This window comes from Nicotiana tabacum, chromosome 3 (genome assembly GCF_000715075.1).
Source record: "Nicotiana tabacum cultivar K326 chromosome 3, ASM71507v2, whole genome shotgun sequence".
Lineage (NCBI taxonomy): Eukaryota > Viridiplantae > Streptophyta > Magnoliopsida > Solanales > Solanaceae > Nicotiana > Nicotiana tabacum.
Window position 1 is genome coordinate 88,424,315 of NC_134082.1, and position 15,472 is coordinate 88,439,786.

At 42.4% G+C, this 15,472-nt stretch overlaps 1 protein-coding gene across 1 annotated transcript; it reads right to left on the reverse strand.

Moving 5' to 3' along the window:
* Positions 1-13,401: 13,401 nt before the first annotated feature.
* Positions 13,402-14,124, reverse strand: LOC142176595 (uncharacterized). The gene has a single exon (XM_075244612.1). It carries the CDS (start codon positions 14,122-14,124, stop codon positions 13,402-13,404), a length of 723 nt encoding a protein of 240 aa, XP_075100713.1.
* Between the last annotated feature and the right edge of the window lie 1,348 nt (positions 14,125-15,472).

The window sequence follows — 15,472 nt, forward strand, 5'->3', positions numbered from 1 at the left end:
GAATACATTTTATGTCTTACCATTAGGCGCCCACCTGTATAACAAGGGAATACATTTTATGTCTTACCATTAGGCGCCCACCTGTATAACAAGGGAATAGTTTTCATGTCTTTAGCAATTAGGCGCCCACCAGTATAACAAGGGAATACTTTTCATGTCTTTAGCAATTAGGCGCCCACCTGTATAACAAGGGAATAATTTTCATGTCTTTAGCAATTAGGCGCCCACCTGTATAACAAGGGAATAGTTTTCATGTCTTTACCATTAGGCGCCCACCTGTATAACAAGGGAATACATTTTATGTCTTACCATTAGGCGCCCACTTGTATAACAAGGGAATACATTTCATGTCTTTAGCAATTAGGCGCCCACCTGTATAACAAGGGAATAGTTTTCATGTCTTTAGCAATTAGGCGTCCACCTGTATAACAAGGGAATACTTTTCATGTCTTTAGCAATTAGACGCCCACCTGTATAACAAGGGAATACTTTTCATGTCTTTATTATTAGGCGCCCACCTGTAGAACAAGGGAATACATTTTATGTCTTACCATTAGGCGCCCACCTGTATAACAAGGGAATACATTTTTTGTCTTACCATTAGGCGCTCACCTGTATAACAAGGGAATACATTTCATGTCTTTAACAATTAGGCGCCCACCTGTATAACAAGGGAATACTTTTCATGTCTTTAGAAATTAGGCGCCCACCTGTATAACAAGGGAATACTTTTCATGTCTTTAGCAATTACGCGCCCACCAGTATAACAAGGGAATAGTTTTCATGTCTTTACCATTAGGCGCCCACCTGTATAACAAGGGAATACATTTCATGTCTTTAGCAATTAGGCGCCCACCTGTATAACAAGGGAATAGTTTTCATGTCTTTAGCAATTAGGCGCCCACCTGTATAACAAGGGAATACTTTTCATGTCTTTAGCAATTAGGCGCCCACCTGTATAACAAGGGAATACATTTCATGTCTTTAGTAATTAGGCGCCCACCTGTATAACAAGGGAATACATTTCATGTCTTTAGCAATAGGCGCCCACCTGTATAACAAGGGAATACTTTTTATGTCTTTACCATTAGGCGCTCACCTGTATAACAAGGGAATACTTTTCAAGTCTTTAGCAATTAGGCGCCCACCTGTATAACAAGGGAATACTTTTCATGTCTTTAGCAATTAGGCGTCCACCTGTATAACAAGGGAATACTTTTCATGTCTTTAGCAATTAGGCGCCCACCTGTATAACAAAAGAATAGTTTTCATGTCTTTACCATTAGGCGCCCACCTGTATAACAAGGGAATACATTTTATGTCTTACCATTAGGCGCCCACCTATATAACAAGGGAATACATTTCATGTCTTTAGTAATTAGGCGCCCACCTGTATAACAAGGGAATAGTTTTCATGTCTTTAGCAATTAGGTGTCCACCTGTATAACAAGGGAATACATTTCATGTCTTTAGCAATTAGGCGCCCACCTATATAACAAGGGAATATATTTCATATCTTTAGCAATTAGGCGCCCATCTGTATAACAAGGGAATACATTTCATGTCTTTATCAATTAGGCGCCCACCTGTATAACAAGGGAATACTTTTTATGTCTTTACCATTAGGCGTCCACCTGTATAACAAGGGAATACATTTTATGTCTTACCATTAGTCGCCCACATGTATAATAAGGGAATACTTTTCATGTCTTTAGCAATTAGGCGCCCACCTGTATAACAAGGGAATACTTTCATGTCTTAGGATTAGGCGCCCACCTGTATAACAAGGGAATATGTTTCAGTCTTTACATTTCAGGTCTTGAAATCCGTAACACACCGAAAGGCAGAAGGTTACAACAAAAGATCCCCAGCATAATGCAGGAAGCCGCATCCTCAAGCGGACAGAACAAAATGATGCAAACTGGTGTTCAGGAAAGCAAGAGGCCAGTGTCATCCCCGTCAGTTCTCGGAAGAAAGAAGCACCGGAATAGACGCAAGCCGACAAGAAAGCAAGGAATCAAGAACAAATTGAAGATAGATGGGATCTTGTAATCCGTAGTCTAGCCTAGCTTCTTGATTTTTCTTTTAAACACCGGGTAATAAGGAGATCGGTAAGTAGTAGTAACAGCATGCAGCAGCAGTAACAGCAAAATTGCAGTCCCATGGTAGTCCCAGCTACCAAAACATTCCGAACTACATTAACCTGATTCCCTTTTAGCCAGGGATATGTAGGAAACCTTCGAAGCAAAGGTTCGGTTAAATCTTTCAAAAAATGCTTCACACGGAGTACTCGAAAGGGCAAAAATCGCTCGTATCCGCTCACTTTATCTTTGCACGAAAACTCTTCGTGTTTTCGGACAAAGAGGGAAAGCTGTGAGCATGTGATTTTTGCCCTACATATGAATTACTCCCAAAAAATTCAAAATAAAACAATTTTTAATTTGTTGCAATTGTTGTGAATTTTCTGTTATTTTCCTTGTATTATTTGCATTTTTTGTATGACATGTTTATTTGTTAAAGTAATAAAAAATACAAAAAGATATGTCGCATTTGCATTTAGGATTTAATTCTACAATTAGGAGTAATCAAGTTTGTTATACAAAAATGGAAAATCATAAAAATATGTATTTTTTGCATTTAATGTCCAAATTGTGTGATTTTATTTTAATTGATTTTTAATTTTGTGTGATATTTATTATTAGGAGTTAATTAGTATTTTAAGATAATTTTGGTTTTTATAATTTATTTTTAGCATTTTAGTTTTATTAATTAGTAAAAGAAAAGAGAACAAAAAATAGAAGAAAACCGGAATTGGGCCTCTTCTTGAATTCTAAATTTAGGCCCAAAACACCTCTACCCAACCCAAAACCCCTTAACCCGGCACATTTCCACCCCATCCCTTTTGTTTTTTTAGATTTTTTTCATTCTTTTCACTCAACCAAACAACCCAAACCCTAAACACACCCTAAACTCTCTAGTCGTCACACCTCACAACCCCCCCTCTTCTTCTTCTCCAAACCACCCTCCCTAACCACCCAAACCCTAAAACCACCCAAACCATACTGCCATGCCCGCCTACCACCCACTGCCCTCCCCCGTTCGTTCTTCGTCATCGTCCCCATTCGAGCAATCGGCGACCACCCAAGCCGCCAGCTTCATCTTCTTCTCCGTCGTGAACCAGCGGCAACCACGAACAGCCTTCATCGACCACCACCATCGTCCTCGCCTCCATCGTCAACCAACCTCCAAACCACAATCTCCCTAACCAAAAACCCTACTGTGCCCTATCTCCCCGTCGTCATCCCTCCAAAATAACCACCAAAGTAGCAACACATCTGCTCCTCACGCCCAGCAGCAGTCCGACGAACTCCGGATCGCTTCCGTCCAGTTCGTGGTCGTCTTCGTCATCCAGTTCATGATCGTCTTCATCGTCCAGTTCGTGGTCGTCTTCGTCGTCCAGTTTCATCGCCTGAAATCAACCGGAAAATATACAAAATTTTCGGGCAGATTCGAGTTGTTTTGGTTTCAAAGTTTCCGGGCATATTGGTTTCCGTTCGAGTGCGTCGTTGTTCCGATCCGGTTAGTTGGTTTAAGTTTCATTTCTGTCCATATTTTTCTTGATATTCTCGGATCTGAAATCAGTATATGTTTGTTTGTTTCTTGTTCGTGGTTTATCATTTCTTGATTATTTCTTCAGTTTGTTTTTATTCATTTAAAAGAATTTAGTTTTAATATAGAAGTGTGTTAGTTTAATGACTTGAATCCTTCATCTTGGTTGTAATATTGTTAGATTTAGTTTGAGGTTCAATTGATTATTGAGTTTAGTGATTTGAATCTGTTTATTTGTTCTGTTTAAGTTTAATTTGAATTTGAGCTCAGTGATTTGAATATACTTGTTTGTTGTTGTTGTTGAATCTGAAAGTAGGTTTGTTGTTATAAAATATTGTTCAGTCAAAATAATTCCAGTTGTTTCTTTGTTGTTCATCATTTAGTTTGAATTTGTTGATTGAATTTGATTAAGAATTGGTTATAGCTGCTATATTTTGGTTAATTGATTAGGTGAACTGGTTATAGCTGGTAATCTGATTTTAGTTCTTAGATAATTTTTAAAGTTTGAACAGATTTTTTGAATCAGGGCAGTAACAGTAGTTTTAGGGGTAATACGGGAATTAACCAATTGCAGATTTATTTAATTTAAGTGCTCTATCCACAAAGCTTTAATAATAGTAAAATATTATAGTGGGGAACAAGACATATGGTAGTGGGAATCTAATATATTTATTTAAGTGGTAGTGGGGAACAAGACATAATGATGTAAAGTAAAAAGGAGGGGGGTTAATAACGGAGGTCTTCTTTGACCACTGAAAAAGGGGGGACTGTGGGGTCCGTGTTGACTACTTTTACTTAATTAAAAATCAAAAATAGTATAGGTAATAATAAAAGTTAAAAGATACACATAGTAGAAGAATATTGGGCTGAAAAGTAAAAGAGGTAAAAAGGGGTAGTAATAATAGTTTAAAAAGTAAAAAGGAAATAGGTAATAAAAAAAAGGAGGAGTCTTGCTTTGGGTATAAAAGAAGACTCATTTGACACTTAAAAGGGGACTGAATTTGGAGATAGAAATTTCAGAACTAAAGAGGAGATAAAAACAGACTTTTAATCTTGAGAGTTGAGGATTGAGAGAAAAGGACTGATTTTCAGAAATTTTAGAGAGTCAGTAGTTTGAGAGTGTTCTACTTCGAGTCTTAAAGAACAGAAAAATCAGAATTATCCCATTGCCTCTTCTGTTTTTTTTTTTGGGTTCATTCTGTCCTGTCTGTGAGAGTTATTGGGATTTCTGGGTCTTCGCTTGGTTTTTCCTAAGCCTGGTTGGTTTTTGGGTTACTGCTCTACTGGTTTTCAAACTCTGTTTCTGGGCTATTGCATTACTGCTACTGGTTGTTTGTTGTTGTTGCGTTGTTTCTACTGCTGCTGATCCTATTCTTCCTTTCCTTGTATTCAAATACCAGGTACACTACTCTGAATCATTTTGACATATGCATTAAAGCTGAAATGAAATGGCCAGAAGATTTATGCTTCCAATTATACAATATTCGTATTTTTAGTTAGATACTCATTATGTGTTTCATGTTATATGAATGGTAGAAGTATGTATAATGTGAAACGTTAAATTGCGGAAATATTGGATGGGTGTCGGTATGAATACTGATCACGCCCAACTATGCCTTATAAAATGGAGAATGCGGTCGTTGCAAATATAATCCAGTTTACAAGTTCGGAGTCGAATCCCACAGAGAGTTAACCTATCAATCATAATCTTTAGACTCACTAAACTCTTCAGAACCAGCTTCCCAAAGGTTTGAATCACAAGTTGATGGTTTCTTTAGTAACTATGATTGCAAGTAAATTAAACAGGCTGTAAACTAAAACGCTAAGGTTGTAAACAATGATGAGATAAAGCTAAGGTAAAGATTTCCCCTATTGATGGAATCCCTTCAGTTTATGCTTCATACAAATGTACTAACACTTCTCTATCAATCATGAATGCTCGTCTTACCATAAATCTCTCCCGAGTAATCACAGTAATATACTATTGCACTCTCCCGAGATACACTAGCTAGCTTTAATTAACACAGTTCACTTAAGATTGCACCCAAGGCTTCGTTATCCCTAATCCCGCCTTTAAACCCACAGTTATAGATTCCTCTTATACTTTAGGAGTGGTGTTATTCAACAATAACCTAAATATGCATTCTCTCCCGAGTTATGCACACTAAATAGGCACAACTAATTGAGGATCATGTCAATTAACTACAACAAGAACATAGTTGAATAAATAAAGATTGAAACTAGCAATTTGTATTCACATAAACAAGAAGTTCATCCCCCAATAGGTTCCATTAAAATCTTAGACAAAAGATTTAGCTACTCATAACTATGGGTAAACAAACTAAGATAAGATTCATCATAAACTAGCAATAGAAATCAAAGAAAAGAAGAAAGATGTTTTGGGTGATCTCTCACAATGGTTTTTCTTCCTAAGAAACTCTAAAAATCAATACATGTCTCTCTTGGGCGAAGTCTAGTGTTTAAAATAAGGTTTTGGGATAAAAATCTCGTGTTTTGCACTTTAGTCCCTGAAATTTCCACCTCCTGCCGCGGTTCTGCCGCGGTCGCGGTGGAACCGCGGCCAAACAGCTCCTCTGAATCTCCTTCTGTCCGCGAGCATCCGTCACTGCGGTTCTGCCGCGGTCGCGGTGGAATCGCGGCAGAGTCAATTTTCTGATTCTGCAACCTGTTTTTGTGTGGTTCACTTGGTACATTTCACGGTTGGCCTCTCTTTCTTCATTTTTTTTGACTCCAAAAGTGCTCCCTAACCTTCCCTAGTCATATATAACCTGCAAATCATGAAAAGCACTAATAAGAGCATTTTGTTATCACTTTTATTATTAAAACTATGCAAGAAGGCGGTTATTTAGGGCCTGAATATAGTTAAATTCACTTATTATCAACACCCCACAGTTAAACCCTTGCTCGTCCTCGATCAAGCTAAACCACACTTAAAAGCCTAACCGTTTGATGCTTTACCCCAAATATGTCACACCTACCATTTTGACGGAACAACCTAAGCAATGTGTCGGTCGTACCCCAGATGCAGACTCTACTGCCATGACACACTTGCGCTCACTCTAGTTACTCTAACAGAGGTGAAGACTTACTTTTCCTTCCCGAGTCACATTCCCTCACATCAAAAAGTCTGAGAGAAGTTCCACACGCATAAAATTCAAATACAAGGAACTGAAGATAGAAAGAATTCACTCACTCTCAGCAAAGAACATTCACATGCCGCACAGACACACCATAAGCTTGCCCCTAGTGTAGTACTCTACTAATCGAGTTGTTTTAGTCAAAGATCAAGAGGTCTTTATTTGGTTGTAATGTAGGCTAAAAGACGGGTAGGATACATTTGGATGCAGTGACTAACCTCCCTAAGTACTTTTAATACACACTTCCTTTTATCTCAATTTCCCTGCTCAGCCCAATCATTCCTCCACATTTTTTTGTTTCACATGTGACCCCTACTTTCCTTTAGGTGCAACTGGCTTTTTTTTTTTTAAGATACCAGTGCACCATTCAAATAATTCATTCCTGATTCCCCTTTTTTTTTCGCTAACTCCCTACCACCCCACACTTTGACTTTTGTATGTTCTTTAGTGATTCAAGTGCTTTTCGGAGGTATAGGTTCAAACAATCAGCTATTCAAACACAGGGATATAGGTCATTATAGGGTTATCAGAGAACAGGCTTCAGGCTCAAAGGGGTTATAGACAGGTGGATTCACCATTATATGTAGGCTTATACAAAGAAATGCCTCAATCATCTCTAAAACCCAACAGCTTCTATTTTACTTTGCAAACACACAGGGCAAGTTCTAGGTATTGCACGCACGCACAGAATGCAAGTAAAATCTCACACACACTTAGCGTGTAACTCATTCGGGATCAGTCTATCAACACACTCATACGAGAGTTCAAGCAAAGCAAGATGTGCAAAATTAAGGCATAGATTTACAAGTCCACAACTGAGCCTAGATGTCACACTCTCAGGTTCATTTTAGTTGGTTGCAGGTGTGTACATTAGAGGTAGCATTCTAGCCTTTACCCATCTTAGTCTTAACTACAAAAGAAAAATCTACCTAACTCGGTTCAAGAAAAACCCTTGGAAAAGAACCGTGGCCAAAAGAAAAACCAAGGGGGACTTACTACACTACCTAAAATGAAAAATAAATAAAATAAAAAAAATCTTCATGGACTACTTCCCTCAAGAGTACTGTCCCAGTGGTCCGTCCTCAGGAAGAGTCCTCTACCTTTAAAAAAAAATTTAAAATATATATCCGACTTGGACCCTCAAGAGACCCGTCGACAAGTGTCCGTCGTTGGGCCAAGTCAGACTCCTAATATAATTACAGTCAATTATATACAGCAACATCAATTTCATGCTACAACACACATAATGTCTATGTACAATACAAATATAACTAGAGCAAGTCTCCCACCCCACACTTAAAATCATGGCATGTCCCCATGTCATATCAAGAAAGTAAAGAGCAGAAGGGTAAGAAGACTTCCCTGAGACTCAATCAAAGTCGGAGTCTGTGCTAGGGTCTACATGGCAAGCTCTCCCCAAAGCACAGAACCAGGCCATGAACCTGTTCTCAGACCGGGCCTGCCTCTGAGACATGGCATCCATCCGTGTGTGTAGGCCATCCATTGAGGTGCGGAGATCCGCGACCTCTTCCTCCATGGAACGCAGCATAGGCTTGGTAGACTGAGATCTGGCAAAGCCTGCCCCATTATGGGGGTGCTGAGAGGGTCCGACACTGTCAAGAGATCTCCTGGACGGTACAAAAGGAACCGGGTCATCAGTCTCATCATCTAGCACAATTGTTGTACGTGTGCCCCTGCCCACTCTGATGCGTGAAGCTCGGAATGGTGCTTCAGGTGCCAATGCTCCATCAGCAAGATCAGTGGGGACCCTCCTCCGCAAGCACAGTGCAGTCACCAAGGAAGGGAAGTAAAATCTCTTTGACAGCAGCGGTCCCCGCAGGACCATTTCGTCACCAATTACCTGTGCTGCATCAAAATCCTTCTTCGTCACGAAGCACCAAGTCAATAGGGCTCTGTTGAAGTTCACGTCTGTGGTGTTGCTGGAGGGCATGAACTGGTTGCAGATGACAGTCAACCAACACTTAGCCAAGTGCGTGAAAGAGTTGGAGTTCAGGGTAATGTGGTCCTTGATCCATGTTGGTCGCCCACCAGCACAAAGTACATCAGTCATAACTTCCCACGTGACACCTGGTCTGTCGTGGTAGTAGTCAATATCGCCCGTGAACCGGGGTAGCCTCAATACCTGGCGGATAGTTTCAATTAAGGCATCTACCCCTGTGCCTCGCACAGTCACCTCCCGCGGCATATGTGCTGGGCAGTTCGCGTAGAACTCCCTAACTATCATCCGGTTCGCTGGGCCGGGATCATCAAAGAGGAATTCCATTTCTCGCCTTCGAATTTCTTCATACATTTCCTCCTGTTCCACGCGGAGGTCTGCCCGGTCAATTTACAACTCTTGAATGAAGTTCTTACCAGCCTTGGCATTAAAATCATCCTCCGCTCGTTCCGATTCAAACCTAGACTCGTCATATGTCGGTTGTTGGGATGTGCCCGCCCCTCTCTTTTGCTTTTTACGGGCCATAATACCTGCAATGAGTCAGGAAAATTCATAACCATCAAATTCATCCTAATTAGTGTCCGTCAGATGGGTACTCAGACTTCGCCACCTGATGGCACCAAAACACCATCCCCATTGAGTTCATCTTGGCAGACTAGCCACACAAGCAAGGTAGGGAAGGTTACAATCTCCACAGAGGCCTCACAACAAAACTACGTACAACATTCGGCCTACACCACCCCACACTACTCCTGCACATATTATCAAACAGTGACAACACCCCCAATCACCAAGTATAACACCCCCTAATTAGGAGTGGGTATAACCCGCCCCATAATATCACAAAAACTCCAATATTTCGACCCACATGTTGCATAATACAACTACACCCCAAAAAATGATTTCTAGGCTAAAACATCATAAACACCATGGAGGCTCACACACTATGACACCAAACAATTTCACAACAGTACCAAACCACAATAAAAATCATGAAAGAAAGAAAAAATTGACAAAAGTTATACTAACCCTACCTAGGGTTAAACTAAATACAATTATGCTAAATTATACTAAGTTAGAAGATGAAATAAAGATAGATAAAGAGCAACTTACTTGTTTGGTTGAGGGAAAGTGGATGAAGAAGGTGGATAGTAGGGGAGGATGATAATGGAGAGATGTGAAGATGAGAAGAGAAGAGAGAAGATAGAGAGAAGTGGGAGAGAAATTAGATAGAAGGGAGTGGGGGGTGTTTTGCTGAAGCTGGGCGAATTGGGGGGTTATAGTGGTAGGTGGGGGGCATTTTGGGTAAAAGGTGAAAAGAGAAAAAATTTAAAATGAAAAACTTACCTGGACCCCGTCTGCGTCTGCCGCGGTCGTGGTAGGACCGCGGTACACCAAGTTCAGAGGGTCTCCCTGACCGCGGTTGTACTGCGATCGTGGTGTAACTGAAATGCCTGGGTTCAGAGAAGGGTCAGTACCGCGGTTTGACCGCGGTCGCAGTGGAACCGCGGTCTGACCGCGTCTCTGATTCTGACATTTCTTTTTATTTTATTTTTTTAGGGAGAGTTACACTTACAACAATTTCATGGGTTGCCTCCCATGCAGCACCTGATTTAACGTCGCGGCACGACCCAGATGAGTGCAGTTAAAGCTCGCTCGACCTCCCCGGTTCAGTCAACTGCAGTTGAGACCCTTCCTTGGGCTCGCTCATACCCACATACAACTTCAATCTCTGACCATTGACTCTAAATGTACGAGAGTCATTCTCAGTGGCGATGTCAACTGCTCCTGACTGGAAAACTTCAACTACTCGAAATGGTCCAGACCATCGTGACTTCAGCTTACCCGGGAACAACCTCAGTCTTGAGTTGTATAGCAGTACCATGTCCCCAGGTTTGAAATTTCGCTCAACAATGTTCTGATCGTGTAGCCTCTTCATTCTCTCTTTGTACAGCCTTGTGCTCTCAAAAGCAAGACACCGGAACTCCTCGAGCTCATGCAATTCTGTGACTCTTGACGTGCCCGCAGCTTCCATGTCTAAGTTTAGTTGTTTGATTGCCCACCACACTTTATGCTCGAGTTCTACAGGTAAGTGACAGGCCTTCCCAAACACTAACTTGTATGGTGACATACCAATTGGTGTCTTGAAAGCTGTTCTGTAGGCCCAGAGTGCATCATCTAGCTTCCTTGCCCAATCAGTTCTTGTGGCGTTCACAGTTTTCGTTAACACACTCTTGATTTCCCTATTGGATACCTCAACCTGTCCACTAGTTTGCAGGTGGTATGGAGTAGCCACCTTATGGCGCACATCGTATTTTATAAGCAACTTCTCGAAGGCTCTATTGCAGAAGTGAGTGCCTCCGTCGCTGATAATCGCTCGTGGTGTCCCGAAGCGGGTGAATATGTTCTTCTTTAGAAACCCCACCACCACTTTTGCATCATTGGTGGGCAATGCTACAGCTTCCACCCACTTGGACACATAGTCTATGGCAACAAGGATGTATTTATTACCATAAGAGCCGATGAATGGACCCATGAAATCAATCCCCCAGACGTCGAACACTTCTATCTCCTGAATTGGGTTCATGGGCATCTCGTGGCGCCGGGAAATATTCCCGGTGCGTTGACATTCATTACAACCCTTCACCCATGAGTGGGCATCTTTAAACACAGTCGGCCAGAAAAATCCGACCTCTAGCACCTTTGCTGCTGTCTTGATCCCTCCAAAGTGTCCACCATAAGCCGATGCATGACAAGCCTGCAAAATAGAAGATTATTCTATCTCGGAGACGCATCTCCGGATCATGTTATCCAGGCATATTCGAAAGAGATAGGGCTCATCCCAATAGTACAAGCGGCTTTTACGAAAAAATTATTTCCTCTAGACCGATGAAAGGTCGTGAGGAACTATACCACTGGCCAGGTAATTGGCCAAGTCTGCATACCATGGCACTTCCTGATGAGTGGTGGCGAGCAGTTGCTCATCCGGAAAAGTTTCCAGAATTTCCTCAACTTCAATCGCATTTTCAGCTCCCTCAAGTCGTGATAGGTGATCAGCGACGTGATTCTCAGTGCCCTTGCGGTCACGTATTTCAAGATCGAACTCTTGCAACAGCAACACCCAACGAAGCAGGCGTGGCTTAGAGTCTTTCTTTTCTATTAAGTATCTGAGAGCGGCATGGTCAGTGTAGACGATTACCTTTGATCCTATCAGGTAGGATCGGAACTTATCGAATGCGAACACCACAGCTAGCATCTCCTTTTCAGTCACCGTATAGTTCAACTGGGCTCCACTCAGCGTTCTGCTGGCATAGTAGATAGGGTGCATCAATTTGTCCTTTCGCTGGCCCAGCACTGCCCCCATTGCGTAGTCACTAGCGTCACACATTAGTTCGAATGGTTGCTCCCAGTTGGGGGAAACAATGATGGGTATTGTGACCAGCCTCTGCTTCAACTCCTCAAATGCTACCCTGCAATCATCAGAAAATACAAACGGGTGATCTTTCTCTAATAACTTACAGAGAGGTTTGGTGATTTTGGAGAAGTCTTTTATGAACCGCCGGTAGAAACCGGCATGTCCAAGAAACTTATGATTACTTTGACCGAAGTTGGTGGAGGCAGTTTTGCTATTACATCAACCTTTGCTCGATCTACTTATATTCCCTTGCTTGACACCCGGTGCCCCAATACTATGCCTTCTTGTACCACGAAATGGCACTTCTCCCAGTTCAGCACCAGATTAGTCTCGATGCACCGTTTGAGCACACGCGTCAAATTCACCAGGCACTCATCAAATGAACTCCCCACCACTGAGAAGTCATCCATGAACACCTCCATTATATCCTCAACCATGTCAGTGAATATGTCCATCATGCACCGTTGGAATGTGGCGGGTGCATCGCATAGGCCAAAGGGCATCCTCCTAAAGGCATAAATGCCATAAGGGCATATGAAGGAGGTCTTCTCTCGGTCCTCAGGTGCAATGGAAATCTGATTGTACCCTGAGTACCCATCCAGAAAACAAAAGTGTGACCTCCCTACCAATCTATCCAGCATCTGATCGATGAAGGAAAGTGGGAAGTGGTCTTTCCGGGTGGCTAGATTCAACTTTCGATAATCCATACAAATTCTCCAGCCTGTGACGGTTCTCATTGAGATTAGTTCATTGTTGTCATTCTTCACAACCGTCATGCCACCCTTTTTAGGCACACATTGAACTGGGCTAACCCATCTACTGTCAGATATTAGGAAAATGATTCCCGCATCTAACCATTTTATCACCTCCTTCTTCACCACTTCCTTCATATTTGGGTTCAGCCTCCTCTGATGTTCCCTGGAAGGTTTGTGCCCCTCTTCCAGCAGAATCTTATGCATGCAGTAAGCAGGGCTGATCCCCTTGATGTCTGTCATGGTCCACCCAATGGCAGTTTTGCACTCCTTCAATACATGTAGAAGCTGTTGGACCTGCACATCTAACAAACCAGATGAGATAATAACAGGTAGAGTGGAGTCGGGTCCCAGAAATTCATACCTGAGGTGGGTTGGCAGTGGCTTTAGTTCCAGCTTCGGTGGTTCTTCAATGGATGGCTTAGCTGGAGGAGTTTCTCTCTTTCCTAAGTGTAGGGGCTCGAACTCTAGTTCTCTATCCCAGAACCCTCTACCTTCCAATGCCATCACCTATTCTGCCAAGTCCTCACCGTTCACTTCCTCCAAATTCATCAAACATGCAGCGAGGGGATCCTCAATCGTCAACACTTCATCATCAGACTGTACGATTACATCCACGGTATCAATAAGACAGCAATTTGCGAACTCACTTGGGCGCCTCATAGATTTCTGCACATTGAATATGATCTCTTCATCATTGAGCCTCATCTTAAGCTCCCCGGTCTCACAATCAATAAGAGCTCTCCCTGTGGCCAAGAAAGGTCTTCCTAAGATGATAGGAATTTCTTCATCCACCTTGCAATCCAATATTACAAAATTTGCAGGGAGCACGAATTTTCCCACCTGAATAAGTACATCATCCAGGATCCCAAATAGACGCTTCACAGCCCTGTCAGCCAGCTGCAGCAACATAGAGGTAGGTCTAGCTCTCCCAATGCCCGACCTCTTGTAAATGACCAGGGGCATAATATTAATGTTGGCCCCTAAATCACAGAGTGCTTTCGCAAAATCAAAGTTTCCAATTGTACATGGAATAGTAAAACTCCCTGGATCAGAGAGCTTTTCAGCAACAGGTCTAGTTACCACTGTACTGCATGTTTGAGTAAGTGTCACCGTAGCCAAGTCTTGGAAATCAAATTTCCGGGACATTAAGTCTTTCATCATTTTTGCGTATCCAGGCATCTCATTTAAGGCTTCAATCAATGGAATATTTACCTGAATTTGCTTGAGCATCTCAAAGAACTTTTTGTACTGCTCCTCCTTTTAATGCTTGGCTAACCTCTGTGGAAATGGTGGAGGAGGTCTTTTCTTCCCAATCACTTGGGACTTTTCTTTCTCGGCTACTATCTCCATTACCGGCTCTTCAACTGCTTCAGCAACTTTCTTGGTCTCCTGCGGAGTATTCTTTTCTTCCTGAGCAGGCTGGATTGTCACATCTGTCAACCTTGTGTATTCATCCAGCTCAATGGGTACCTGAATGAGTGTTTCAGCCTGTATATTGTCACGAGCTCTCTCTTGCTCTTCGTCGAGATCCCTGCCGTTATGGAGACTCACCACCATCAGCTGCTTCGGGCCCTGATCTTTAGGATTGATTTGGGTATCTGCAGGTAGCGTCCCTTGAGGACGATTGTTCAGAGACATTGAAATTTGGCCCACTTGCACTTCAATATTTTTGATAGCTACGTCATGTGCATCTACTCTCTCGTTTATCTTCGCAGTGGACCCAATAACCTGCTGCATCATTGCTTCCAGTCTAGCAAACCCATCGTCCTGTCTTCCACCATGCTGCTGCTGAGGAGGGTGGTACCCCTGCTGCTGATTGTTGTACCCCTATAGTCTAGGATACGGTGCCATGTTGTTGGGGGGTCTCATACCTCCCATGTTTCCGGCGTTATATTGTGGCTGAGGTGGTATGTACTGTTGCTGAGTCTGCTGACCCCAGTTCTGATTTCCCTGTCTCTGACCCCCATAGTTAGCAACATAGTTCATATCTTCAGGGTGCTGATGATGATGATCAAGCTCTGTATTCCAAGGATTACCAATTGGCTGACTAATGCAAGATGTGCACAGGCCCCCATTGGTAGTATCTACTATGTGTACTTGTTGCTTCTGCCCTGATTCCTTCACCTTTTTGGTGAGTATGCTCATTTGTGTCAGGAGAGTCGCCATATTTTCAGCCGTAGTGTTTGAAGGATCAAGAGGCACGGAGAGCACCACTGGAGTGATGGGTGCATTCCTGGATGTCCATCCCGAATTCTGTGCCATTTTATCTAGTAAACCCTGACCTTCACGCCATGTCTTGCTCAGGAATGCCCCACCAGCTGAGGCATCCACAATATTCTTCAACCCATATGACAGTCCCATATAAAATCGTTGTCCCAACATCTGTTCTGGAATACCATGATGTGGACACATAACCAACATTCCTTTGAACCTGCCCCATGTTTCATGCAGTGTCTCCATCGGTTTCTGCTTGAAGCTCACGATCTCATCAATTTGTTGGGCAGTTTTGTTGGGTGGATGAAACTTGTTATGAAACTGCTTGACTAACTCATCCCACGTTGCTATAGAATTTATGGGG

What these genes read in the sequence shown, in the direction of transcription:
- LOC142176595 (XM_075244612.1), bottom strand. Translation starts at nt 14,124, where the DNA reads ATGCTCAAGCAAATTCAGGTAAATATTCCATTGATTGAAGCCTTAAAT.